At 37.9% G+C, this 27,630-nt stretch overlaps 1 protein-coding gene across 2 annotated transcripts in view; it reads right to left on the bottom strand.

Moving 5' to 3' along the window:
* Positions 1 to 27,630, bottom strand: part of LOC139126527 (GA-binding protein alpha chain-like) — a 116,066-nt gene that overhangs the window by 38,921 nt on the left and 49,515 nt on the right. For both annotated transcript variants that reach the window (XM_070692583.1, XM_070692582.1), the window contains exons 6-7: positions 24,994 to 25,128; positions 24,545 to 24,748 (exon numbers count right to left, since the gene is read on the bottom strand). In XM_070692583.1, the coding sequence (XP_070548684.1) occupies positions 24,545 to 24,748; positions 24,994 to 25,128 (339 nt within the window). The remainder of the gene's footprint in view (positions 1 to 24,544; positions 24,749 to 24,993; positions 25,129 to 27,630) is intronic.

Raw genomic sequence — 27,630 nt, 5'->3', positions numbered from 1 at the left:
GTTTACAAATTCGCACATTGCAATTTGTTCAATCATCTTGTGCAGTGCAAAATTTATAAAATGACTGAAAAACCAAAAAAATTGGCAGAATTACTGTCTTTGTGATGTAAAGTTATGGGTTGACATCACGATAATTGTTAATCTGTTCGAAGTACTACTATACTTTAATTAAAAAAAAAAAGTTCATGCAGAAACGGTAACATATATTGTCAGCAATGTAGTGTTAATTTTGACTTTACATCAAAATATGCCTTTGCCGGATACCAAATATATAGGGCGAAATATTAAATCAGCAATCCACACAACAGCATTGATCCTTTTCTAATTTGATTTGATTTGCTTATGTTATCCTTGTATGACAGTCAGTACAATATGGAACTTGAACACAACACAGTGAATAAGTATGCTGTAAATGAAATGGTGTGGCTGCATCCACATGCAGCAATAGAAGTGCCTTTGTCTCTCACCCCTCATTTCCAACCTGTCCCATCCCTGAAAAAATAGTTTGGTCTTATATTTATAATGTTATTAATTTCTGTATTTGTTAAAATGTGCGCATCTCAAAAACTTTTGATCATAAACATTTTCATTGTGTTTTATAGCTGACCAGACAGTTAACCTGTTTATTTTGAATATTTGCGCATGTTTCCTAGTATTTGACATTTTCAGAATACCTTCAATCTGTCATTTTCTAAATGTTTAAATGCTCCTTTGTGTGGTCAAGCTTTCCACAAGCATCAAATGTGGTACTTCATAAAGGAAGGTCTGCCTCTAGAGGGCGGGCATCATGAACAGTGTTTGTTAGTTATTTTCTCCACATAAACTTCTGATTGTACTGTAAACAATGAACATGGCCGACGTCCGATTTCCCTGTCTAAAACTTTCACTCATTTTCGTTCATATGACTCTGAAACTCCAGGAAACGATTGGGAAGAAAGAGTTATCTTGAAATATTGAGGTACTCGCCGATATTTTGCAAAATTAAATGAGAAAAAATGCAAGGAAAATGCCGACAGGCTTACACAATGACCGTTTTCAGACTCAGAGGCATATGATCATCTGCAGTTTATGCAACAGGCCCATATCACGTGAGGCCATGAGGGGATATCCACGCAACTCAGTACCAAACACTAGCGCACACAGAGTGAGCAAACACAAAGTGAGTACCCCTAACGTCAGCTCAGTAGTCTGTAATAGATCGTAGTCAACTAAGGCTTAACACTGTGGCTATGCCGCTAAGTCCCTTTTGATTTTTGTCACAGCTCAAAATCGTTCTCCTACACCTCAACCTGAGCCATAAACACCCCCACCAGTTTATGATATGACCCATCACAATAGCATGACGTCAACGGATCTTGACAGACGGAAGTCTTGACAGACGGAAGAAGTTGACACCAGCATACTGGTTTTCAACTCTAATACCTTCTCTGTCTATAAATAGACACGAGAAGGTAAAAATCAGACCTCCAGCTCTATTGGCTTGCCCAAAATTAGATATGTAAATAATTAATGAGGTACAGGTTGTGGCGTCATAAGGTTTCCCATCATACCAAATATGAAGGGTGTAGCCCTTGTGGTAACTGAGTTATGGACATATATGTATATTTGGGGTCAAAAGTCATCAAGGTCACGTGATATTTTGTCAAAAAATTGTATCCCATAGTTATCCCTAAATACCAAAAATCAGAACTATAGCTCTATTATTAAGCCCAGAATTAGGTATGTGCATAATTAACACAGGAAGTGGCTGGTCATGTTACATTTTGTCGAAAAACTTTGCTCCCATAGTTTTCTCTATGTACCAAAAAACACATTGAAGTTGACAGCCAGTTAGAGTGAACTCCGATCAAGCTGCAAAACTTAATTAGCCAAGGTACTGTGTATCAGCGATTTTTACGACATTAACAGCTGGGCTTGATGTGGTCTTGTTTATATCTTTAATCAGCTACACCTCTCAGTTACACATCACACCAGGGCCACTCCACTGTACTCCAGAGAAAGAAACATAAACAAATCACTACACTTTGCAATGTCATGTATCTTTCTTTTTTTTCGTGATGAACAAATGAGCTTGAAAGTTCAGGAAGGTTTTGAAATTTTCGCTTGTCCAGTCTCAGTGAATCTACATATTAAACAATTTTGGGAATTCCTGACAATTGGACACAATGATAAGTTATCTGTTGCTTCCAACGGTCTAATCATTGCAATCCTAGTTCTTACAGATGAATCGAATCATGAAATACTGTGAGGGAACATTCTCATCACAGTATACCTCAAAAACAGAACGAAAGAGAAAGTACTAGAGCTGTTACAACTTTAAAAATAACTTAAAGCTAAAAATAGAAATAATAGTGAAAAATTTGTCTAAATGGTATAAATGAAATGAGCTACAAGTAATAGAACACATCATAATCATGTTTGCAAGTGTATCAGTGAAAAGGATGCTTTGTAACAAACTGTCTTTTTTTACATTTTATTAGAATCGTTATGTTGAAAAGGTTCTTGCAGTGCACCATTGAGTCCAATCAGGAACTCCACGAATACATTTACAAATGTATTTTGAACATGTAAGTTTATATGATGCTGGTCTAGCCGGTCAATTCCCAAAGCTACCCGAACTTTCACGCTCACTTGTTCATCACAAATTTTGAAGGATATTGTCAAGGCTTGTCAATGAAGAAATTCCAACCGGAATCTTGCAGCGTGTTCGCATAGGGCGGGAAAAACCGGTTTTTTGAAGCTTCAGCAAAACGCTTGTCACGGGACTCCTGTGCAAATAATGACCGTGTACTGTGCTTGGTCTGATAGCTCTATATCAGGGCTTTCAGAAAATGTATACTTTATTAGGGTTTGGGACGTGTTCAATTGAGAAAAAAATAAAAATCTTAAAGTGTCTAAAAGGTATGTAGCTACCTTAAAACAAGTCATTGACAATGACATAGTCCCCACTTGTAATAGGAGTATTAGTCTTGATGGGGCAGGGAGATGAGGTCATTAAGAAGTATCACTGGAGTGTATATGTTCAGATCTATGGACACATAGGTCTATGTCATTGTTCCCAATTTGAAACAAGAGGCATGTCTAAGTTCTGGTTCTAAATCGGGAAAAAAGATCAGACCTCTGGCTGTATTGGCCAGCCAAGAAATACATATGTGCATAATAAATGAGGTACAAGATGTGACATCTTATGGTCTATTATCCTATCAAAATTGAAGCGTAAAGAACTTGTGGTTACTGAGTTACGCATATATATGCATATTCAGGGTCAAATGTCATCAAGGTCACGTGACATTGTATTGCTAATTAATCCATATATGCCAAAATTCAAACCTCAAACTCTATTGGCCTGCCCACAATTATATATGGGCATAATTAACGAGGTAAAGCATGTGTTGTCATAAGGTCTCCCATCCTACTAAATATGAAGGACATAGCACATGTGGTTACTTATTTATTGACATAATCGTGTATTTTAGGTAAAAGGTCACCGAGGTCACATGACATTTTGTCAAAAAATTTCTATCCTACAGTCTATCCCTATATACCAAAAATCATACATTTACCTCTATTGGCCTGCTCAAAATTACATATGCACATAATTAATGAGGTACAATATGTGGCGTCATAAGGTGTCCCATCATACCAAATATGAAGGGTGTAGCACTTGTGGTTCCTGAGTTATGGACAAATATGTACATTTGAGGTCAAAGGTCACTGAGGTCAGGTGACATTTTGTCAAAAAAATTGTATTCCCAAGTCATCCCTACATACCAAAAATCAGACCTCTGGCTCTATTGGCTCGCTCAAAATTAGATATGTGCATAATTAATGAGGAACAATATGTGGCGTCATAAGGTGTCCCATCATACCAAATATGAAGGGTGTAGCATTTGTGGTTACTAAGTTATGGACAAATATGTATATTTGAGGTCAAAGGTCACCAAGGTCACGTGACATTTTGTCAAAAAAATTGTATTGCTAAGTTATCCCTATATACAAAAAATCAGACCTCTAGCTCTATTGGCTCGCTCAAAATTAGATATGTGCATAATTAATGAGGTACAATATGTGGCGTCATAAGGTGTACCATCATACCAAATATGAAGGGTGTAGCACTTGTGGTTACTGAGTTTTGGACAAATATGTATATTTGAGGTCAAAGGTCATTGAGGTCACTTGACATTTTTTCAAAATAATTGTATTGCTAAGTTATCCCTATATACCAAAAATCAGACCTCTAGCTCTATTGGCTAGCTCAAAATTAGATATGCACATAATTAATGAGGTACAATATGTGGCGTCATAGGGTGTCCCATCATACCATATATGAAAGGTTTAGCACTTGTGGTTACTGAGTTATGGACAAATATGTATATTCAAGGTCAAAGGTCACCAAGGTCACGTGGCATTTTGTCAAAGTGTCTGAGAGATCTGCAAGAACGGATGACCTCACATGGATGGACTCACGGACTGACATGACCCAATCTATGAGCCCGCTGGACTTTATCTGTGGGGACTAAAAACTGTGTCACTGCATCCTTTTTGCAATACGAATACGATGAGAAACTAAATTTTTATTTTTCTTGGCCTTATACATGGGAGTCTATGGACTGCCTTATACATGGGAGTCTATGGACTTCCTTATACATGGGAGTCTATGGACTGCCTTATACATGGGAGTCTATGGACTGCCTTATACATGGGAGTCTATGGACTGCCTTATACATGGGAGTCTATGGACTGCCTTATACATGGGAGTCTATGGAGGTGTAAACTAAAAAGTCCTCTAACAGGGCCAAATTTGATCGCATTGTGAAACAAATCGACGTGCATCTGTATGAGGTAGGGTACTATCCTTGTACCAAGTTTGAACAAAATCGCTCCAGGCGTCTCTGAGATATCTGCGTGAACGGACGGACGCACGGACGGACGCACGGACATGACCAAACCTATAAGTCCCCCCGGACGGTGTCCGTGGGGACTAACAAGACCTTGGTTAATGAAGTTCTGCAGCTTGATCAAATTTCACGGTAATTGGCCACACCACCAGTTTATCACATGACACATGGACACACAGACGAAAATTAATTGGCCAAATCTTGACAGAAGGAAGTAAAAGTTGACGGAAGGAAGTAAAAGTTGACGCCGCCATCCTGGTTTTCAATTCTAATAGCTCCTCAGTATATAAAACTGAGGAGCTAAAAATGACACTGATAAATGTCTTTATTCACTGTTAAAGCAAATGTGACCTTAACAGCTACCCAGTTTCATGAAATTTGATACAGTATTTCTTGACATATCAGCCTAATTACGAAAATTCAATGATTGATATGATACTACTACATGCCGAAACAGAACAAAATGGCCACCACGCAGCCATATTGAATGGTATCATGAAACAAATTCATATGCATATGTATGACATAGATCAATGTCCTTGTATCAACTTTAAATAAAATCAGTTGAGATGTGCCTGAGTTATGGCTCTTGATAAAAATCGTAACAAAATGGCCATCACGCAGCCATATTGAATCCTAACGTGGTACAAAGTCACCTGCATATGTATGATATAGATTAATGTCCTTGTACCAGCTTTGAGTAAAATCTGTTGAGATGTGCCCGAGTTATGGTTCAGGACATGAAAAAATACCGCAATTATACGGTGTGGCTCAAATTTGATCAACAATAAGTGTTATTTTTATCTGTTCAGTGCAGGAAAATTATACGTTGATGTTATGACAATTTCTGCACAGTACAACCAGAAAAACAACAAGAAATATTTAAACCAGAAAATTAAGAATGGTAAAAGTAAATAAGGTCTGAAACTTTAGGTACTGAAGGTCAACTTCAGCAACATGCATAGCAGAGAATCTTTCTACCATGGATGTACAAAAATAGACATCCATGGTTTAAGCAGATCTGTTAATATGTCACAGTTCATAAACAATGACAGGAAATGACCAATTAGCTGTTTCAGTTACTGCTACCACCCCCAAACATAATAGGTACCCTGCATACAAATAGGTTAAAGGTCCAAATCCTCTTATTCAGATGTGTGGGCTGATTCAGTTCACTGCCACTACTCCTGCACACTTGCGGTATTTCCCTTTTTCTTACCTCATTTGCACATTTTTGACACTGATGTGTTCATTTGAACAAATTCACATCTTAACCCCTACATCTACCTGTACACCAAATACTGAGACAGTAGCTTTGGCGGTATGGGAGCCTTTGTGTGTGACGGTCATGCATCCGCACATACATACCCACAAATATACAGACATACAGACGCCACTTTTTTTTTTTGGTATTTATATACAAGCGACCTAGCGGCCGATATAGCTCCGCTGTGTTTATGTAGAGAATAACTATTTTTGACACATATTGATGAAGATGGTGGAAATCTTTGATAGCTCAATGCAGTGGCCAGAGAAAAGTGGCTAAAATAAGCTGCAAAAATACACATTGAAGATTTCATCATACTTTGAATATATCACATTGGATCATTCCTAAGAACATGTCAACCAAAGCTATCTGATGAGTAGATTTGTGAGAATAAAATTTTCTGACTAAAAATGGCAACAATTGCCCCCAAAAATAAAAATTGCAGATTTCATCATAATTTTAAACAAGCGACCTAGCGGCCGATATAGCTCCGCTGTGTTTATGTAGAGAATAACTATTTTTGACACATGTTGATGAAGAAGGAGGAAATCTTTGATAGCTCAATGCAGTGGCCAGAAAAAAGTGGCTAAAATAAGCTGCAAAAATACACAATTGAAGATTTCATCATACTTTGAATATATCACATCGGATCATCCCTAGGAACATGTCAACCAAAGCTATCTGATGAATAGTGTTTTGAGAATAAAATTTTCTGACCAAAAATGGCAACAATTGCCCCCCCAAAATAAAAATTGCAGATTTCATCATAATTTCAAAAGATCAAATTGAGTTCATCTATAGAAACCTGTATACCAAATTTCAAAGCTGTTAGACCAGTACTTTTTGAGAAACACATATTTTGACCAAAATGGGAAAATTGCCACAAAATTCAAAATTGCAGATTTCATCATTATTTCAATAAATATCATGTAGTTCATCTATGGAAACCTGTATACCAAATTTCAAAGCTATCAGATGAGCAGTTGTTGAAATACACATTTTTTGACCTAAAATTGCAAAAATTGCCCCAAAAATACAAAATTACAGATTTCAGGAGAAATTAAATATATATTACTTAGCTCATCTGTAGGAACCTGTATACCAAATTTCAAAGCTATCAGACCAGTACTTTTTGAGAAACACGTTTTTTGACCAAAAATAGCAAAATTGCCCCAAAATTACAAAATCGCAGATTTCATCATAATTTCTACAAATATCATTAAGGTGATCTGTAGGAACCTGTAACTAAATTGCAAAGCTATCAGATGAGTACTTTTGGAAATACACATTTTTTGACCAAAAATGGCAAAAATTGCCCCAAAAATACAAAATTGCAGATTTCATCATAATTTCAATACATATCATTTAGTTCATGTGTAGGAACCTCTATACCAATTTCAAAGCTATCAGATGAGTAGTTTTGGCAATACACATTTTTTGACCAAAAATGGCAAAAATTGCCCAAAAATACAAAATTACAGATTTCATCAGAAATTCAATATATATTACTAAGTGCATCTATAGAAACCTGTATACCAAATTTCAAAACTATCAGACCAGTACTTTTTGAGAAATACATTTTTTGACCAAAAATGGCAAAAATTGCCTTAAAAATGCAAATTTGCATATTTCTTCACAATTTGAACAAATCTTAAATAGATCATCCCTAGGGACATATGTACCAAATTTCAAAGCTATCTGACCGGTAGTTTTGAAGAAGAAGATTTTTAAAGATTTTTTTACCAAAAATGACAAAAATTGCCTTAAAAATACAAATATGCAAATTTCACCACGATTTGAAGAAATCTGACTGAAGTCACCATAAGTAAACTGCATATTAAATTTCAAAGCAATCGGACAAGCGGTTTGAGAAAGAAGATTTTTTTACCAAAACACCAAAAAATGCCCCAAAAATACAAATATGCAAATTTCACCACGATTTGAACAAACTTAAGTGAGGTCACCCCAAGTGAACCGCATATAAAATTTCAAAGCAATTGGACTTGCGGTTTCAGAGGAGAAGGCAATTGTTGACGGACGACGACGACGACGACGACGACGGACGACGGACGACGGACGACGACGGACGACGACGGAAAATCAACCTATTTGATAAGCTCCGCGTCGCTGACAGCGGAGCTAAAGGTCAAATTTAGTTCATCTATAGAAACCTGTATACCAAATTTCAAAGCTGTTACACCAGTACTTTTTGAGAAACACATTTTTTGACCAAAAATGGGAAAAATTACCCCAAAAATTCAAAATTGCAGATTTCATCATATTTCAATAAATATCATTTAGTTAATCTATAGAAACCTGTATACCAAATTTCAAAGCTATCAGATGAGTAGTTTTGGAAATACACATTTTTTGACCAAAATGGCAAAAATTGCCCCAAAATACAAAATTACAGATTTCATCAGAAATTCAATATATATTACTTAGCTCATCTGTAGAAACCTGTATACCAAATTGCAAAGCTATCAGACCAGAACTTTTTGATAAACACATTTTTTGACCAAAAATGGCAAAAATTGCCCCAAAATTACAAAATTGCAGATTTCATCATAATTTCAATAAATATCATTGAGGTGATCTGTGGGAACCTGTATACCACCTTGCAAAGCTATCAGATGATTAGTTTTGGAAATACACATTTTTTGACCAAAAATGGCAAAAATTGCCTTAAAAATGCAAATTTACATATTTCTGCAAAATTTGAACAAATCTGAAATAGATCATCCCTAGGGACATATGTACCAAATATCAAAGCTGTCTGACCGGTAATTTTAAAGAAGAAGATTTTTAAAGATTTTTTTACCAAAAATGACAAAAATTGCCTTAAAAATACAAATATGCAAAATTCACCATGATTTGATCAAATCTGACTCAAGTCACCCTAAGTAAACTGCATATGAAATTTCAAAGCAATCGGACAAGCGGTTTGAGAGAAGAAGATTTTTTTACCAAAAACACCAAAAAATGCCCCAAAAATACAAATATGCAAATTTCAACGCGATTTGAACAAACTTAAGTGAGGTCACCCCAAGTGAACTGCATATTAAATTTCAAAGCAATCGGACTTGCGGTTTCAGAGAAGAAGGCAATTGTTGACAGACGACGGACGACGGACGACGACGGACGACGACGACGGACGACGACGGAGAATCAGCCTATTTGATAAGCTCCGCGTCTCTGACAGCGGAGCTAATAAAACCAAATATGAGCTAATATTCATACAGCCATATTCAACCTTATCATAAAACAAATCAACGTGCATATGTATGACATACGTCAATGTCCTTGTACCAACTTTGAAAAATAGCATCAAGGACATTGAAGCTCCTCAAGTATTAGGCCAGTTGAAGTAGTTGGTTGTTGGTAAGCAGTAATTGACTTGGAGGCATGGGGTTGGGATACGGGATACACAAGATTTGTGTTAGATACATTTAATTGTATATAGGGCATGATTTGGCTCATTAATATTAGTTGCATACATTAACCCTTTGCCGCCGGTAGGCGCCTGAGGGCGCCCCACCTATCAGACTCCCTTGCAGCCTGCAGGCGCATGAAAGCATATTATTTATGTAGGGACCTTTGACTAGTAAGGGGACAAAGCCCTATGGGGCTTGTCCCCTATTGTATTTACTCTGGATCACTTCTTCTTCTTCTTTTTCCTCTTCTTCCGAAAATTCTTTGCAAAGCTAGATCTCCAAAACCGTTGCGCGCAGCCTTTCCAAATTTGCAGGGCATATTAAGCATACTGAGTACTGGTGCACCTGACCCTTCATATTTTGATTGGACACATGACCTGGCTGTTATTAATTATTAAAAATTTTAATTTCACCTAATTTGCATAAAATTGAAAAATCGAAAATCTGTTAAGAAACTTTTTAGACCATACTACCTAGATGCTACATACCAAATTTCAGGAATTTTCACCTTGCCGTTTATGAGAATCAGATTTTTAAAGTATTATTTTTCTGATTTTTCAATAACCTTTGACCTCCCCTATACCTCTGCAGCTAAGCTATACCAATGGCTTATTCTGGCCTATGTGAGAGTCGTGGGGGGCCGGGGGCTAGTGACTACTGAACAATGACCTACACGGGATCAAACTGCAAATCAATATTTTGACGATGAATTTGACCTATGACCCTGGCATGTTTCTCTACCACATTGATTATGCACATATGTAATTCCAGCCTTCAAACTACAGCTAGAGTTCTGATTTTTGGTACACAAGGACATGTATCAGTGTTACGTTTTTTTAACAAAATGTCACATGACCAGCTCATCCTATACCTCATTGATTATGCACATATCTAATTCTGGGCAAGCCAATAGAGCTGGAGGTCTGATTTTTGGTATATAGTGATAACTATTGAAAACAATTTTTTTCACAAAATGTCACATGACCTTGATGACCCTTGACCCCAAATATACATATCTGTCCATAACTCAGTAACCACAAGGGCTACACCCTTCATATTTGGTATGATGGGAGACCTTATGGTACCATATGCCGTACCTCATTAAATATGCACATATCTAATTTTGGGCAAGCCAATAGAGCTAGAGGTCTGATTTTTGGTATATAGGGATAACTATGGGATACAATTTTTTTGACAAAATGTCACGTGACCTCGATGACCTTTGACCTCAATTATACATATCTGTCCATAACTCAGTAACCACAAGGGCTACACCCTTCATATTTGGTATGATGGGAGACCTTATGGTACCATAGGTCATGCCTCATTAAATATGCACATATCTAATTTTGGGCAAGCCAACAGAGCTAGAGGTCTGAGTTTCGGTATATAAGGATAACTATGGGATACAATTTTTTTGACAAAATGTCACGTGACCTCGATGACCTTTGACCTCAAATATACATACCTGTCCATAACTCAGTAACCACAAGGACTATACCCTTCATATTGGTAAGATGGGATACCTTATGGTAAGATATGCTGTACCTCATTAAATATGCACATATCTAATTTTGGGCAAGCCAATAGAGCTAGACGTCTGATTTTTGGTATATAGGAATAACTAAGGGATACAATTTTTTTGACAAAATGTCACGTGACCTCGATGACCTTTGACCTCAATTATACATATCTGTCCATAACTCAGTAACCGCAAGGGCTTCACCCTTCATATTTAGTATGATGGGAGACCTTATGGTACCATATGTCATGCCTAATTAAATATGCACATGTCTAGTTTTGGGCAAGCCAACAGAGCTAGAGGTCTGATTTTTGGTATATGGGTATATTTGGTATATGATTACTATGGGATAAAATTTTTTTGACAAAATATCACGTGACCTTGATGACCTTTTTCCCATAAATATACATTTTTGTCCATAACTCAGTAACCAAGAGTCCTATACCCTTCATATTTGGCACGATCTTAGACCTTATGATGCCACATGCAGTACCTCATAATTGTGCACATTTCTAATTTTGAGCTAGCAATAAACCTAGTGTTCTGATTTTTTGTTGACAGATGTAACATAAGAAACGAAAGTTTTGTTGCAACAAGTCATCGTTGATGACACAGTCCCCACTTGTTGATGGGTGCTTTGATTACAGGTCCTCAGAGAGGATAGAGTCCTCTTCATTAGGTCTGTGATAAAAATACTTTTGAATAAATTCGCTTGATACATGTCTGAGTGTAGTTCAGGACATGAAAAAATCGAATAAAATGGTCACATGGTGGCCATATTGGATCGAATCAGGAAACAAATCAATGTGCATATGTATGACATAGGTCAATGTCCTTGTACTAACTTTTTGGTATATGGGTATATTTGGTATATGATTACTATGGGATACAATTGGCATCGGTGACATTGGGCCTTAGTTAGTGACCACTACCTATCTGACTTACAGATTGATATATGGCGGGTGCCACATGTGGGGCAGGATGCGCATACTATTTTCGAAACACCTGACATCACTTCTTGGTCTTTTGGCCAGAGGTCCATATATCTTTCTTTCATGAATTTGACTTTGTTTGTACCGTCTATTTACTGTCTGTTCTGTGCTGTTTTGTGTCTATGTTTACAACTATTGTCTTACAAATTTTGACCTAGTGTTATTGGATTATGGATTGGTATGATTGCGATTATTTGATTAAAATCGGTTGAAATATGCCTGAGTTATGGCTTTGTACATGAAAAAATCATAACAAAATGGCCGCACAGCAGCCATATTGGATCGTATTACAAAACAAATTTACATGCATATGTATGACATTGGTCAATCTCCTTGTACCAACTTTGAATAAATTTGCTTGATACATGTCTGAGTTATGGTTCTGGACATGAAAAAACTTAATAAAATGGCCACACGGCGGCCATATTGGATTGTATCACAAAACAAGTCAATGTGCATGTGTATGACATAGGTCGATGTCCTTGTACCAAGTTTGAATAAAATTGGTTGAGATATGCCTGAGTTATGGCTCTGTACATGAAAAAATCGTAACAAAATGGCCGCACGGCGGCCATATCGGATTGTATCACAAAAAGAATTGACATGCATATCTATGACATTGGTCAATGCCCTTGTACCAACTTTGAATAAAATCAGTTGAAACATGCCTGAATTATGGCTCTGTACATGAAAAAATCGTAATAAAAATGGCCGCCTGGCAGCCATATTGGATTGTATCACAAAACAAATCGACGTGCATCTGTATGACATATGAAGTAATCCTTGTACAAAGTTTGAATGAAATCGCTTCAGGCATCTCTGAGATATCTGCGTGAACATACGGACGGACGGACGGACGGACGCACGCACGCACACACGCACGAACATGACCAAACCTATAAGTCCCCCAGGACGGTGTCCGTGGGGACTAAAAAAGACATGTAACGGTAATGACCTTTGCCCTCTCTGAATACATTTGCCTTCTTTTTCCCACTTAAGATTGCTTTGGCCCCGGCATTGCTGCTTGCAGCTATATTTTTTATGATGTCATCGCTTCGAATTGGGGGGTACCCAAATTCAAATGTCGAGAAATTCCCGCCATAATTTATAGTCTTGCATCATTCACTGTTTACAAAGTACAGAAGTCTGGTCAGCGGTTAGAATTCGAAATCCGCCGAAACTTTTGTAGATGAAAATTTAAATATGGCGGCTGAAGACAAAAATAGCGCCAATGGCACTTGATCACAACTGGCACATTGTGAAACTACTCATAATTAATGAGGTACAATATGTGGCGTCATGCGGTGTCCCATCATACCATATATGAAGGGTGTAGCACTTGTGGTTACTGAGTTATGGACAAATATGTATATTTCAGGTCAAATGTCACTGAGGTCATGTGACATTTTGTCAAAAAAATTGAATTGCTAAGTCATCCCTATATACCAAAAATACCGTCAATGACGCTGTACCTTCTCTAATGTGTGGCCAGGTCAGGTAATTGGTTGTTGGCATGGAGTTATTGGTAAATAGTTGATGATGGACCCAAAGAACCCAAAAGATGATTAAATACATCAATCAAAAAAAATTCTAAGCTACAGTATAAACTGCCTAAAGATAGTTCAGTGTGGAAAAAAGGTTAAATAATTCAGAAATAAGAATTAAGAGTCCAAAATAGTAATGACGCCTTCCCTACTGACCTGAGTGCATGTGAAATACACAACCTGGCATCTGTAAATTAAATGTATACCAAGTGATCATTTTAAGTCACTTTTAACTGTTTTTAAGGGATATTCCAAAGAGTCCTGTGGAAATGATGAAAATGCTTATCTGGTCTTGTGTTTGTAAAACCTCATGGCTGATAATTGTCATAGTATTCAAAAGAAATTGAAAGTGAAGAAATTACTGTTTTTAATAGGCATATTTTCCTTGAAATACATGACCGTGTAAAGAATATATGCTAAAAGTGTTTAAGAGTCAATTTCTTTTCAAAAAATAATTTAATCTGTTACCAAAGGATTTTTATTCTTTGAGTTTACAGATTCAAACATTGCAATTTGTTCAATCATCTTGTGCAGTGCAAAATTTATAAAATGACTGAAAAATAAAAAAAATTGGCAGAATTACAGTCTTTGTGATGTAAAATCATGGGTTGACATCACGATAATTGTTAATCTGTTCGAAGTACTTTCTATAATTTAAAAAAATAAAGTTCATACAGAAACGGTAACATATATTGTCAGCAATGTAGTGTTAATTTTGACTTTACATCAAAATATGCCTTCGCCGGATACCAAATATGTAGGCGAAATATTTAAATCAGCCGTGTTCAGCAAAATCCACACAACAGCATTGATCCTTTTCTAATTTGATTTGATTTGCTTATGTTATCCTTGTATGACAGTCAGTACAATATGGAACTTGAACACAACACAGTGAATAAGTATGCTGTAAATGAAATGGTGTGGCTGCATCCTCATGCAGCAATAAGAGTGCCTTTGTCTCTCACCCCTCATTTCCAGCCTGTCCCATCCCTGAAAAAATAGTTTGGTCTTATATTTATAATGTTAATAATTTCTGTATTTGTTAAAATGTGCGCATCTCAAAAACTTTTGATCATAAACATTTTCATTGCTTTTTATAGCTGACCAGTCAGTTAACCTGTTTATTTTGAATATTTGCGCATTTTTTCTCAGTATTTGACATTTTCAGAATAGCTTCTTATTCATTATGTCATTTTCTAAAAGTTAAAGTGCTCCTTTGTGTGGTCAAGCTTTCCACAAGCATAAAATGTTGTACTTCATATAGGAAGGTCTGCCTCTAGAGGGCGGGCATCATGAATAGTGTTTGTTAGTTATTTCCTCCACATAAACTTCTGATTGTACTGTAAACATTGAACATGGCCGACGTCCGATTTCCTGTCTAAAACTTTCACTCATTTTCGTTCATATGACTCTGAAACTCCAGGAAACGATTGGGAAGAAAGAGTTATCTTGAAATATTGAGGTACTCGCCGATATTTTGCAAAGTTAAATGAGAAAAAATTCAAGGAAAATGCCGACAGGCTTACACAATGACCGTTTTCAGACTCAGAGGCATATGATCATCTGCAGATTATGCAACAGGCCCATATCACGTGAGGCCATGAGGGATATCCACGCAACTCAGTACCAAACACTAGCGCACACAGGGTGAGCAAACACAAAGTGAGTACCCCTAACGTCAGCTCAGTAGTCTGTAATAGATCGTAGTCAACTAAGAACCTTGGAGAAAGGCTTACATGTAACACTGTGGCTATGCCGCTAAGTCCCTTTTGATTTTTGTCACAGCTCAAAATCGTTCTCCTACACCTCAACCTGAACCATGAACACCCCCACCAGTTTATGATATGACCAATCACAATGGCATATAACGTCAACGGATCTTGACAGATGGAAGTATTGACAGACGGAAGTAGTTGACACCAGCATACTGGTTTTCAACTCTAATACCTTCTCTGTCTATAAATAGACACGAGAAGGTAAAAATCAGACCTAGCTCTATTGGCTCGCTCAAAATTAGATATGCACATAATTAATGAGGTACAATATGTGGCGTCATAAGGTGTCCCATCATACCTTATATGAAGGGTGTAGCACTTGTGGTTACTGAGTTATGGACAAATATGTATATTTGAGGTCAAAGGTCACCGAGGTCACAGGAGATTTTGTCAAAATATTTTATATATCTGCGTGAACGGAGGGACATGACCCAATCTATAAGGCCCTGGACTTCATCCATGGGGACTAAAAACTGTGTCACTGAATCCTTTTTGCAATATGAATATGATGACAAACTAAATTTTTATTTTACTTGGCCTTATACATGGGGTTCTATAGACAGCTGACTTATACATGGTAGTCTATGGTGGTGTAAACTAAAAAGTCCTCTAACATGGCCAAATCGACGTGCATCTGTATGGGGTAGGGTACTATCCTTGTGCAAAGTTTGAAAGAAATTGACCAGGGCATGTCTGAGATATCTGCGTGAACAGACGGACGGATGCACACACGGACGCAGGCACGCACACACGGACATGACCAAACCTATAAGTCCCACCGGACGGTGTCCGTGGAGACTAATTAGACAGACCACGAAGTCAATGAGCAACATATAGCTGAAAGACTATTTTTCACATTGCGATTTTAAGCCCATTTTTATGAGAAAGGACATGTATATGTATATGGAGAAAACAGCAGAAGACATATTTGTAAATTGTTTGTTAAGTGACAATCATATATGCATCTCTTGAAATTTTGTGGTTATAAGGTATAACAGTAGTGTAAGAATAATGAGGTTAGAATAAGTTAGTAAAGCTAAGTTGACAGTAATTAAGATTACAAAATTATACACTAAGCTGAGGAAATCTGAATGAAATAAATGTTGAAAAGTAGCAAAGTCATGGTCATCTTTTGTCTAATACCTTGTGTAAGTTCATGAACTTTACATAAATCTTGCTATAGATTTGTTGCTAATGGGCAATAACTGTGTTTCAGATCATTTGAGAGCAATCCATTCATGACAGGTTTAAATTGTAATATACTTCTATTTAAAGGAGAGAAACTTCTAAAATAATTGTTTTCCCTGTAATTTCCTGTGAGAACACATGGACATGCGTAGGACTCTATGCTGGTGCTACCTTGCAACTTGTCATGGCATTGTCTAACCTGTTCACCCCAATTTCCTGTAGACAGGTCCACACTCACCATTGATAACAATGGGTTTGGGCCATACCATGGTAGTGAAAGACTGTAACATGTGAGGTCATGGATACTTAATCTCAGGAATGTCAAAGTCTGTATATTGACTCAAGGATGTTTACATAACAAATGCTTAGGGTCATCTCAAAAGTGAGAATCTAAACTATGAAATATGTTTTTTTTTATTGCTTTTGATACCCAAAAGAGCATAGAAATCTCTTATACTTTGAATCAGCCATCCTGCATATTTCTAACATTCATCAAAACCTCATTTCTGTTCCACAACTCATAAAACAGTCCACAATGCAGGATTGGTGTACTTTCCAAAACTACATATATGAAAGACCACTAAAATCAATTAGTTAAAAAGGGGGGTTAGAAATTTCCCAAAACTATATAACCTCCGCTCCGTTTGGCTCCACTTTTCCGAATTGGAACCTTGGAACCAGTCTATGTATCGGTACCAAATATCAACGCAGTCTGTTCAGCAGTTTTTGACTTTTTGTCGTTTACGGAAATGGACGACATCAAACACCGGTTGAAACCACCTCTATATCACAACTTCCAGTTGTGATAACAACGACATCTCGTTAGGTAACGTTATTGCCGATATATTTTATTCTTCGTCTGATTCTGACGCCGAATTTGAAGGATTTACTGAGTCTGATATCAAGGACAACATACCATTAGCAAGCTTAGCTAGACGTGGCTCTGATGACGAAGCTGAGTTGTACTTTTCAGCCGACAGCGACGACTCAAGTAGCGAAGGTAGTAGTAGCGATAGTGAGGACAACTCGATCGAGTGGACACACGATCTTACTGAAGTCGATGACTTTGAATTTAGTGAAGATTCGGGAATAAATTATAATTTCAATGATAAATCAGCAAAAGATATTTTTGAGTTTTATTTCACTCCGGAGCATCTGACGAAAATAGTAACCGAGACTAACCGCTATGCTGATCAATGTCGTAGCGATCCTAACAACCGGAAGTCTGCATGGGAGGCTATAAATAATTTAGAAGTGTTCCTAGGTGTTACGTTAGCTATGGGTCTCGTTGACAAAAAAGGATCGTTCAAGGAGTATTGGTCTGAATACTGGCTTACACAGAATCCAGCCTTTGGAAAACACATGCCCCGCGACCTTTACTGTCAAATTCTCCGATACCTACACTTCGTTGATAATGAATCCCTTCGGACTGATAGAAATGACCCTAACTTTGACAAACTTCAGAAAATCAAACCCATAATCGATGCCGCGGTACACAAATTCAGAGATGTCTATACTCCTGAGAGGCAACTAGCTTTGGATGAGAGTATGATTAAGTTCAAAGGAAGGCTAGGAATTAAGCAATACATCAAAAATAAACCCACTAAATGGGGGATCATGGTGTTCAACTAAGCTGAATCTACCTCTGGCTATGTCCTGAATTTGAAGGTCTATCAAGGTCAAGAGTCACAGCCGTCTCCTGAAACATCAGTAACTGACAATGTTGTCATGACACTCACTAGGCCATACTACAACAAAGGCTATGAGTTGTATTGTGACAACTACTACACATCCCTCACTTTGTTCGACAAATTGAAGAATAAGAAAATTTTGGACTGTGGTACCGTCAGACCAAATAGAAAGGGCTTGCCATCCGATATGAAGCCAGGTAGTTCCGAAGTGAAAAATCTCTCTCGTGGACAATTTTTAGTCATTGGCAGAAAGGCAGACAGAGGGCTGTTTCATGGAAAGACTCTAGAGTAGTCAATGTTTTAACTACACTACCCATCAATGCTGAGAGTGATACCGTAATAAGGGCAGTAAAAGTCAGTGGTAGGTGGGAACGGCAGGAAGTACATCAACCTGTAGTAGTTGCTAGACACAATAGGTACACAGGAGGTGTAGACTTAGCCAATCAACGTCTCACGTCTTTCCACCTATAAGCGTCACATGAAGGGACTTACCTGGTACCTACAAATATTCTGGTATCTACTTGAATTATGTGTGGTTAATTCCTTCATTCTTTTCAAGAAAGCAAACCCCCAGGAAAGAATCACTCTACGGACGTTCCTTGGTAAGCTTTGCGAGGAGCTGATAGGTGGTCGTTCATTTGTGAAAAGGCCAGGGAGAAAACCCACAACCCAAAGCAATGACATCAGGTTTGACAGAAATTTGAAGCATGCACCAGCTTTAGCAGAAACCAAGTCAAAATGTCAGGTACATATTCATAGGAAAGACACAAAATTCATTTGCGGAACATGCAAGGTTAGGATGTGCCAAGTGCCATGTTTCCATTGATACCACTATATGAAAGATTATCAGTACAATGATCCAGAATGTGTAGGTAGAGACATAGCTAGGAAAAGGAAGAAACTATAGAGTAAGATAGGAGTAGGATAGTAGAAGGAAAACATAGCGTCAATGACACTGTAGCTCCCATCCTGGACTATTTAGTGTTTGTTCTCTGGTCAGATATTTGAACATGTGTGAAAGGGATAAAGTGCATGAAGTGAAAATACTTAAATGTAATGTACTGGAGACAGTGAAATATGTTTAATGTATTTATTCAGAATATAAAATGGAAAAAATACAGAATTAGAAATATCGAATACTGTGATACGACCATTAACTCAACAAGTCATTGACAATGACATAGTCCCCACTTGTAATAGAAGTATTAGTCTTGATGGGGCAGGGAAATGTGGTCATTAAGAAGTATCACTGGAGTGTATATGTTGAGATCTATGGGTACATAGGTCTATGTCGTTGTTCCCAATTTGAAACACATGAGGCATCTCTAAGTTACGGTTCTACATCGGGAAAAAAGATCAGACCTCTAGCAGTATTGGCCAGCCAAGAAATACATATGCGCATTATAAATGAGGTACAAGATGTGACAACTTAAGGTCTAATATCCTATCAAAATTGAAGGGTATAGAACTTGTGGTTACTGAGATATGCATATATATGTATAAGCAAGGTCAAAGGTCATCGAGGTCACATGACATTTTGAAAAAAAAATTATATTGCTAATTAATCCCTATATGCCAAACAAGTCATCGTTGATGACACAGTCCCCACTTGTTAATGGGTACTTTGATTACAAGTCCTCAGAGAGGATAGAGTCCTCTTCATTAATTAGGTCTGTGATAAAAATACTTTGATACAGATGGCACTCAATGGCCAAGAATGAGTTCCATGGTGATGAAAACATAAAACCAATGTAGGCCACCATCCTAAAGTTCATAAAATGAGTCAACTAGGAATTAATCAACAGGGTGTTGCAAAACATTTTTGCATACAATCCTAATACGTAATAGATTATCACTGGTACCATATTTCATGAAGTTTGCTGCAGTATTTACAACAAACTATGAGATCAACATCTGTATCAAGTTTCATCAAATTTGACGTTGTATTAATTTGTGGCTATATCACTCTAATTAGGAAAGTTCATTACATATGCAATTACAAATTAATTAAAATGACACTGATAAATGTCTTTTTCAATGTTAAAGCAATGTGAGCTTAACATCTGTGCACAGTTTCATGAAATTGGTGCAGTATTTCTTGACATATCAGCCTACTTACAAAACTTCAATAATTGACATGTTACTGCTACATGACGTGAAACAAATTGACGAGCATATGTATGAAATAGGTCAATGTCCTTGTACCAACTTTGAATGATACTGGTGGAAATATGTCTGAGTTATGGCTCTGTACATAAGAAAATTGTAACAAAATCACCGCCATGCAGCGATATTTGATCTTACTGTTTAAAAAATCAACACGTACCGTATATGTATTACATAAGTCAATGTCCATGTACCAAAATTGAATAAGATCAGTTGAGACTTGCCAGAGTTATGGCTCTCGACATGAAACAACCATAACAAAATTGCCACCATGTGGCCATATTTGACCACCTTGTGAAACCAATCGACAGACATATGTATAAATAAGTCAATGTCCTTGTACCAACTTTGAATAAATTCGCTGGTTACATGTCTGAGTTATGATTCTGGACATGAAAAAATCGGGAAAAAAAATGGCCACACGGCGGCCATATTGGATTGTATCACAAAACAAATCAATGTGCATATGTATGACATAGGTCAATGTCCTTGCACTAAGTTTGAATAAAATTGGTGGATAAAATCGTACGTGTCCAAAGGACGTGAACAAATTGTAACAAAATGGCTGCCATGCAGCCATATTGGATCATATCATGAAACACATTGACGTACATATGTATGACATAGGTTAATGTCATTGTACAAACTTTGAATAAAATCGGTTGAGATATGCCTGAGTATTATGGCTCTGTACATGAAAAAATCGTAACAAATTGGCCACACGGCAGCCATATTGGATCATATCACAAAACAAATTGACATGCATATCTATGACATTGGTCAATATCCTTGTACTAACTTTGAAAAAAATCGGTTGAAACATGTCTGAGTTATGGCTCTGTACATGACAAAATCATAATAAAATGGCTGCCTAGTGGCCATATTGGATCGTATCACAAAACAAATTGACGTGCATATGTATCACATAGGTCAATGTCCTTGTACCAACTTTGAAATAATCGGTTGAGATATGTTTGAGTTATGGCTCTGTACATGAAAAAATTGTAACAAAATGGCCACACGGCAGCCATATTGGATCGTATCACAAAACAAATTGACGTGCATATCTATGACATTGGTCAATGTCCTTGTACCAACTTTGAATAAATTCAGTTGAAACATGTCTGAGTTATGGCTTTGTACATGAAAAAATCGTAATAAAATGGCCGCCTGGCAGCCATATTGGATCGTATCACAAAACAAATCGACATGCATATCTATGACATTGGTCAATGTCCTTGTACCAACTTTGAATAAAATCGGTTGAAACATGTGTGAGTTATGGCTTTGTACATGAAAAATCGTAATAAAATGGCCGCCTGGCGGCCATATTGGATCGTATCACAAAACAAATCGACGTGCATCTGTATGACATATGAAGTAATCCTTGTACCAAGTTTGAATGAAAGCGCTCCTTGCATCTCTGAGATATCTGCGTGAACGGACGGACGGACGCACGCACGCACGCACGCACGCACGCACGGACATGACCAAACCTATAAGTCCCCCCGGACGGTGTCCGTGGGGACTAAAAAATCAGACCTCTAGCTCTATTCGCTTGCCCAGAATTAGATGTGTTACGTAAAGCGTGTGTTGTCATAAGGTCTCCCATCCTACTAAATACAAAGGACATAGCACTTGTGGTTACTTATTTATTGACATAAACATATATTCTAGGTAAAAGGTCATCGAGGTCACATGACATTTGGTCAAAAAATTTCTCTCCTATAGTTATTCCTATATACCAAAAATCAGACATCCAGCTCTATTGGCTTGCTCAGAATTAGATATGTGCATAATTAATGAGGTACAGTATGTGGTGTCATAAGGTGTCCAATCATACCAAATATGAAGGGTGTAGCACTTGTGGTTACTGAGTTATGGACAAATATGTATATTTGAGGTCAAAGGTCACCGAGGTCACGTAACATTTTGTCAAAATAATTGTACTGCTAAGTCATCCCTATATACTAGAAATCAGACCGCTAGCTCTTTTGGCTCGCTCAAAATTAGATATGCACATAATTAACGAGGTACAGTATGTGGCTTCATAAGGTGTCCAATCATACCATACATGAAGGGTGTAGCACTTGTGCTTACTGAGTAATGGACAAATATGAATATTTCAGGTCAAAGGTCATTTGACATTTTGTCAAAAAAATTGTATTGCTAAGTTATCCCTATATACGAAAAATGAGACCTCTAGCTCTATTGGCTCGCTCAAAATTAGATATGTGCATAATTAATGAGGTACAATATGTTGCATCATAGGGTGTCCCATCATACCATACATGAAGGGTGTAGCACTTGTGGTTACTGAGGTATGGAAATATATGTATATTTGAGGTCAAAGGTTACCAAGGTCACGTGACATGTCAAAAAAATTGAATTGCTCAGTTATCCCTATATACCAGAAATGAGACCTCTAGCTCAATTGGCTTGCTCAAAATTAGATATGCACATAATTAATGAGGTACAATATGATAGGGTGTCCCATCATACCATATATGAAGGGTGTAGCACTTGTGGTTACTGATTTATGGACAAATATGTATATTTGAGGTCAAAGGTCACCAAGGTCATGTGACTTTTATCAAAATATCTGAGATATCTGTGTGAACTGATGGACGAATGGATGGACGAAAGGAAGGACATGACCCAATCTATAAGCTCCCTGGACTTCATCCGTGGGGACTAAAAACTGTGTCACTGCATCCTTTTTGCAATATGAATACGATGAGAAACTACATTTTTATTTTTCTTGGCCTTATACATGGGAGTCTATGGTGGTATAAACTAAAATGTCCTCTAACACGGCCAAATTTGATTGCATTGTGAAACAAATCAACATGCATCTGTATAGGGTAGGGTACTATCCTTGTGCAAAGTTTGAAAGAAATTGACCAGGGCATGTCTGAGATATCTGCGTGAAAAGACGGACGCACGCATTCACGCACGGACGCTCGCACGGACATGACCAAACCTATAAGTCCCCACGTACCGTCCGGGGACTAAAAACTGTATCTCATAGTTATTCCTATATACCAAAAATCAGACCTCCAGCTCTATTGGTTTGCCCAGAATTAGATATGTGCATGATTAATAAGGTACAGGTTGTGGAGTCAAAAGGTTTCCCATCTTACCAAATATGAAGGGTGTAGCCCTTGTGGTTGCTGAGTTATGGACATATATGTATATTTGGCGTCAAAGGTCATCAAGGTCACATGATATTTTGCCAAAAAAAAATGTATCCCATAGTTATCTCTACATACCAAAAATCAGACCTCTAGCTCTATTATTAACCCCAGAATTAGGTATATGCATAATTAATGAGGTACAGGAAGTGGCTGGTCATGTGACATTTTGTCGAAAAGCTTTGCTCCCATAGTTATCCCTATGTACCAAAAACACATTGAAGTTGACAGCCAGTTAATTGGCCCCAACATGCACCAGTTTATCACATGACACATGGACACACAGACGGAACTTAATTTGCCAAATCTTGACAGAAGGAAGTAAAAGTTGACGCCGCCATACTGGTTTTCAATTCTAATAGCTCCTCAGTATATAAAACTGAGGAGCTAATAAAATCAGTTGAGCTGTACCCGAGTTATGGCTAAGGACATGAAAAAATTGTAACAAGATGGCTGCCAAGCATGCAGCCATATTGGATCATATTGTGAAACAACTTGACGTGCATATGTATGACATAGGTCGATGTCCTTACACCAACTAAGAATAAAATCGGTTGAGATGTGTCTTAGTTATGGTTCCATCGTAAAAATATCATAACAAAATGGCAGAATGGCAGCCATATTGGATCGTATCACAAAACAAATCGATGTGCATATGCATGACATAAGGAGTAATCTTTGTACCGAGTTTGAATGAAATCACTCCTGGCATTTCTGAGATATCTGCTTGAATGGACGAATGCTCGAATGGACGGATGCATTGATGGACAGACGGACACACAGACGGACATGACCAATCCTATAAGTCCCCCAGACGGTGTCCCTGGAGACTATCTAGAGACTGCTGGAGTATTAATACGTCATTGTACTCACATTTTCTGAGTAGTTCCAGATGCGTCCAGAAAATGTCTCCACCGGGTCTGGGTAGTTTTTTGACAAAGTCTTCTCTTGGCATCTCACATAACTGTTTGCCAGACACTTTCAATGACTCTGCCTCTGGAGTTAAATCTGTACTAAATTCTTTACTCGCCCAATTGAGCCAATGGCTCGTATGTTCTGTATTCCAGTCAATAGGATCTGTTAAGCAATAGGATTTAGCTTGTTTACATCACTGATGGATGGTTGAAAGGACAACTTTTCCTACAAACCTTTGCAATGCTGTTCATATGTGGCTAGCTCTTTACAAGCTAAGGTCCGTAAGGCAATAGCTGCCAATGAACTGTGACCTACTTGATATTTGTACATTTACCGTTTTCTGGGATTAAGTTGATAAATATCAGTTACAAATTTATATGATAAAGTGATATTGATCAACTACTTACCAACTGGTATTGACAACTTTTCTTGCTCAAGTCTGTAATTATTACAAACGATCCAACGTGTCACATGGTCACTTTCTTCTGACAAGGGTATAGCTTTATCAATGGAGCCTCCTCCCTCACTTTGCACAGCATCCACTGTAACAAATACATACTGGTTTATAAAAAATATAGCACGAACATTACTTCGTGGAAGTGACTTGACTATTTCTACTGGACTAACTGTAGAATTTTATCCTATTGATTAAGTATAGATAATGTTTGCATGAATTTTGCAATGCGATATACACTAAATTGTAAATGAACAAGCAGGTTGTGTAATATTAATCTTTACGGCCCTGATACGGGTTTTGCGGACCGAGGTTGTACGGCGGAAGGGCCAAGCGTGCGAGGGCCCTTACACTGTACGACCGAGGTTCGCAAAACCCGTATCTGGGCTGTAAAGGTTTTATCATATACCTTATTGAACGGTTGTGATATGTTTCAGTATTTATCAATAAAATTTTGTTAAAGTTATGGGCATAAATTAAAAAAACATGAGCCACACAACTTTGCGGATTGATATGTACGATGTTGTCATTTGTTCTGTTGTGGAACGCGTCACGAGCTTGTTCTATGCGAACGACAATGTCACTACAGAATGAGCACAGATGAGTAGTTGATCCTGCTCGTTAAAATACACTTTCTCAGCAAAACATTGAGAGGAGACTATCAAGCACTTGTTTTAAACCAATTTTGATCGGAATAAGATTCGAACTGTCTACAATTTGCTTCAAAACTACGAGCGAAGCGCATAGACACGGTTTCGAATCTCGCGCTGACGTGCTTTCGAATGGAATGTACGTGGATAGCAACGCGCGTAGCAAAGACAACGAAAAAGTTCGAAAAAGCGCGCACACTACCTTATTTGGGCAAAGTGTGCCTGGGCGTGATACGGCAACTTATTACACACCTGTAAGAGCGCCTTTTCCGATAGGTTTAAATGGGCACGTGAATCTAGGTATATGATAACTGTGCAAACAGTATTTTATGTATTTTGCTACATGATATAAAACTGTCTGTATTATGGATCAGTTGGAACACCAACTAATGGTATATATTTATCACTGATGCCTTCTAATACTGATACATATATATAATCCCATGGTATTTTTCTCTGTTTGATGTAATCGTATACGAGTGTTTTTCGCGGAGCCGTACAACTTCGAGCCAAAGGCGAGAAGTTGTGCGGCTCCGCGAAAAACACTCGTATACAATGACGTCAAACAGAGAAAAATACCATGGGATTATATATTTATCACATGAACAGTCTTCTTATTTTTCTTTTGACGTGAATGGATCAAAATTATGGTAACAAATTGCATGAATTTCGTCGCAATTTGTGTTTTACTCACGCGGATTACTTTCTTTTAAAGAGTAAAGCGACCCGGCACCCAGGAGATTCTTTCATTCATAAATCCCATCAAGCTGAAATTTGCTACATCAAATGGTATCTCCACCAACCAGACATACAGATTCTGTCAAGTGAACCTGTCAATCATTGTCTCGCGCTGTACCGATGCTTGGCAAGTCGGCCATCGGTACGGTGGACATAATCGTGCTAGCGACGGATAGCCATAGTATTCAGAGTTATTCAGAATATTTACAAATAGATTTATGAAGTAAATGCAACGACACGATCGAAACAGTAATTCTCATACTCAGAGATTCCGTGGCTTTTCCAAAATATCACACAAGTTTACGACCGTGGCGAGTGCGAAAGATTCCATTTGATGACACACAGAGTGTACCGCATTGCATGTTTATGCCCACAACGCTGCCGTCACCGGTCTCTGCCATGCCGGTGTCAACTCGTTAATCCCGATCTCGGTCTTCACTGTTTTCGTCTTAAGGACTTTGATGTTTGCAGTGACATACATCTCACTCGTAGATACATCCTAATTTTACTTGACGGAAACTCTGTTTTGAGTGTTGTCTGAGTCAACTTTCGAAGTACATCGGATTCTACAGCGCTGCAATGCATATACAGCTCAACAGTTGATGTCTTCGCTATAGCGCTACAGCCTCGCCGCGCTACAGGTTTGATTCCGAGCAAGAATTTACGGAATTTTTTGTATGATGAAGGAAATTTATCGTTATTAGTCGAATAACTTTATGCTTGTTCCTGAATGTCGCTTTCCCGAAGATTACAGTACAGTCCACGCAGAACCCGTCACTGGTGCGGGAACATGCCCGCATAAAAAGTGCATTGTGCGCGCACGAAACGAGCATCATTGCCAGCAGTATGCGGGCAGATAAGTGCAGTGTGCCCGCAGTGTGCGGGCACGATTCGCGCATCGTCACTGTGCGGGCATTGTTGCAATGTGAGGCACATTCACACCTTGACCTTGAATGTATGGCTGAGTTGAACGCTGTTGCATGAGAAGGTAAGTTGTAAGAGTTTCATTCTTGTGGACAAAAATTGCAACAAGTGGACGTACAAGTGGCTACTGTAGTGTTGGTTTTGTCATCGGCTCAGCCGAACTTTGACCCATTGCTGATTGGGTGGGAGTTGCGACGTTTAGTGTCATTTACGATTTTAGGCCGGGGTAAAGTGAAAACTCTTTACGTACAATGCATGATCTGTTACTGTGAAATTGT

The sequence above is a fragment of the Ptychodera flava genome (genome assembly GCF_041260155.1).
Source record: "Ptychodera flava strain L36383 chromosome 3 unlocalized genomic scaffold, AS_Pfla_20210202 Scaffold_27__1_contigs__length_13241970_pilon, whole genome shotgun sequence".
In the NCBI taxonomy this organism is placed as follows: Eukaryota; Metazoa; Hemichordata; class Enteropneusta; family Ptychoderidae; genus Ptychodera; species Ptychodera flava.
The sequence above is the reverse complement of the archived record's forward strand: the minus strand, read 5'-3'. Positions and strand labels throughout refer to the sequence as shown.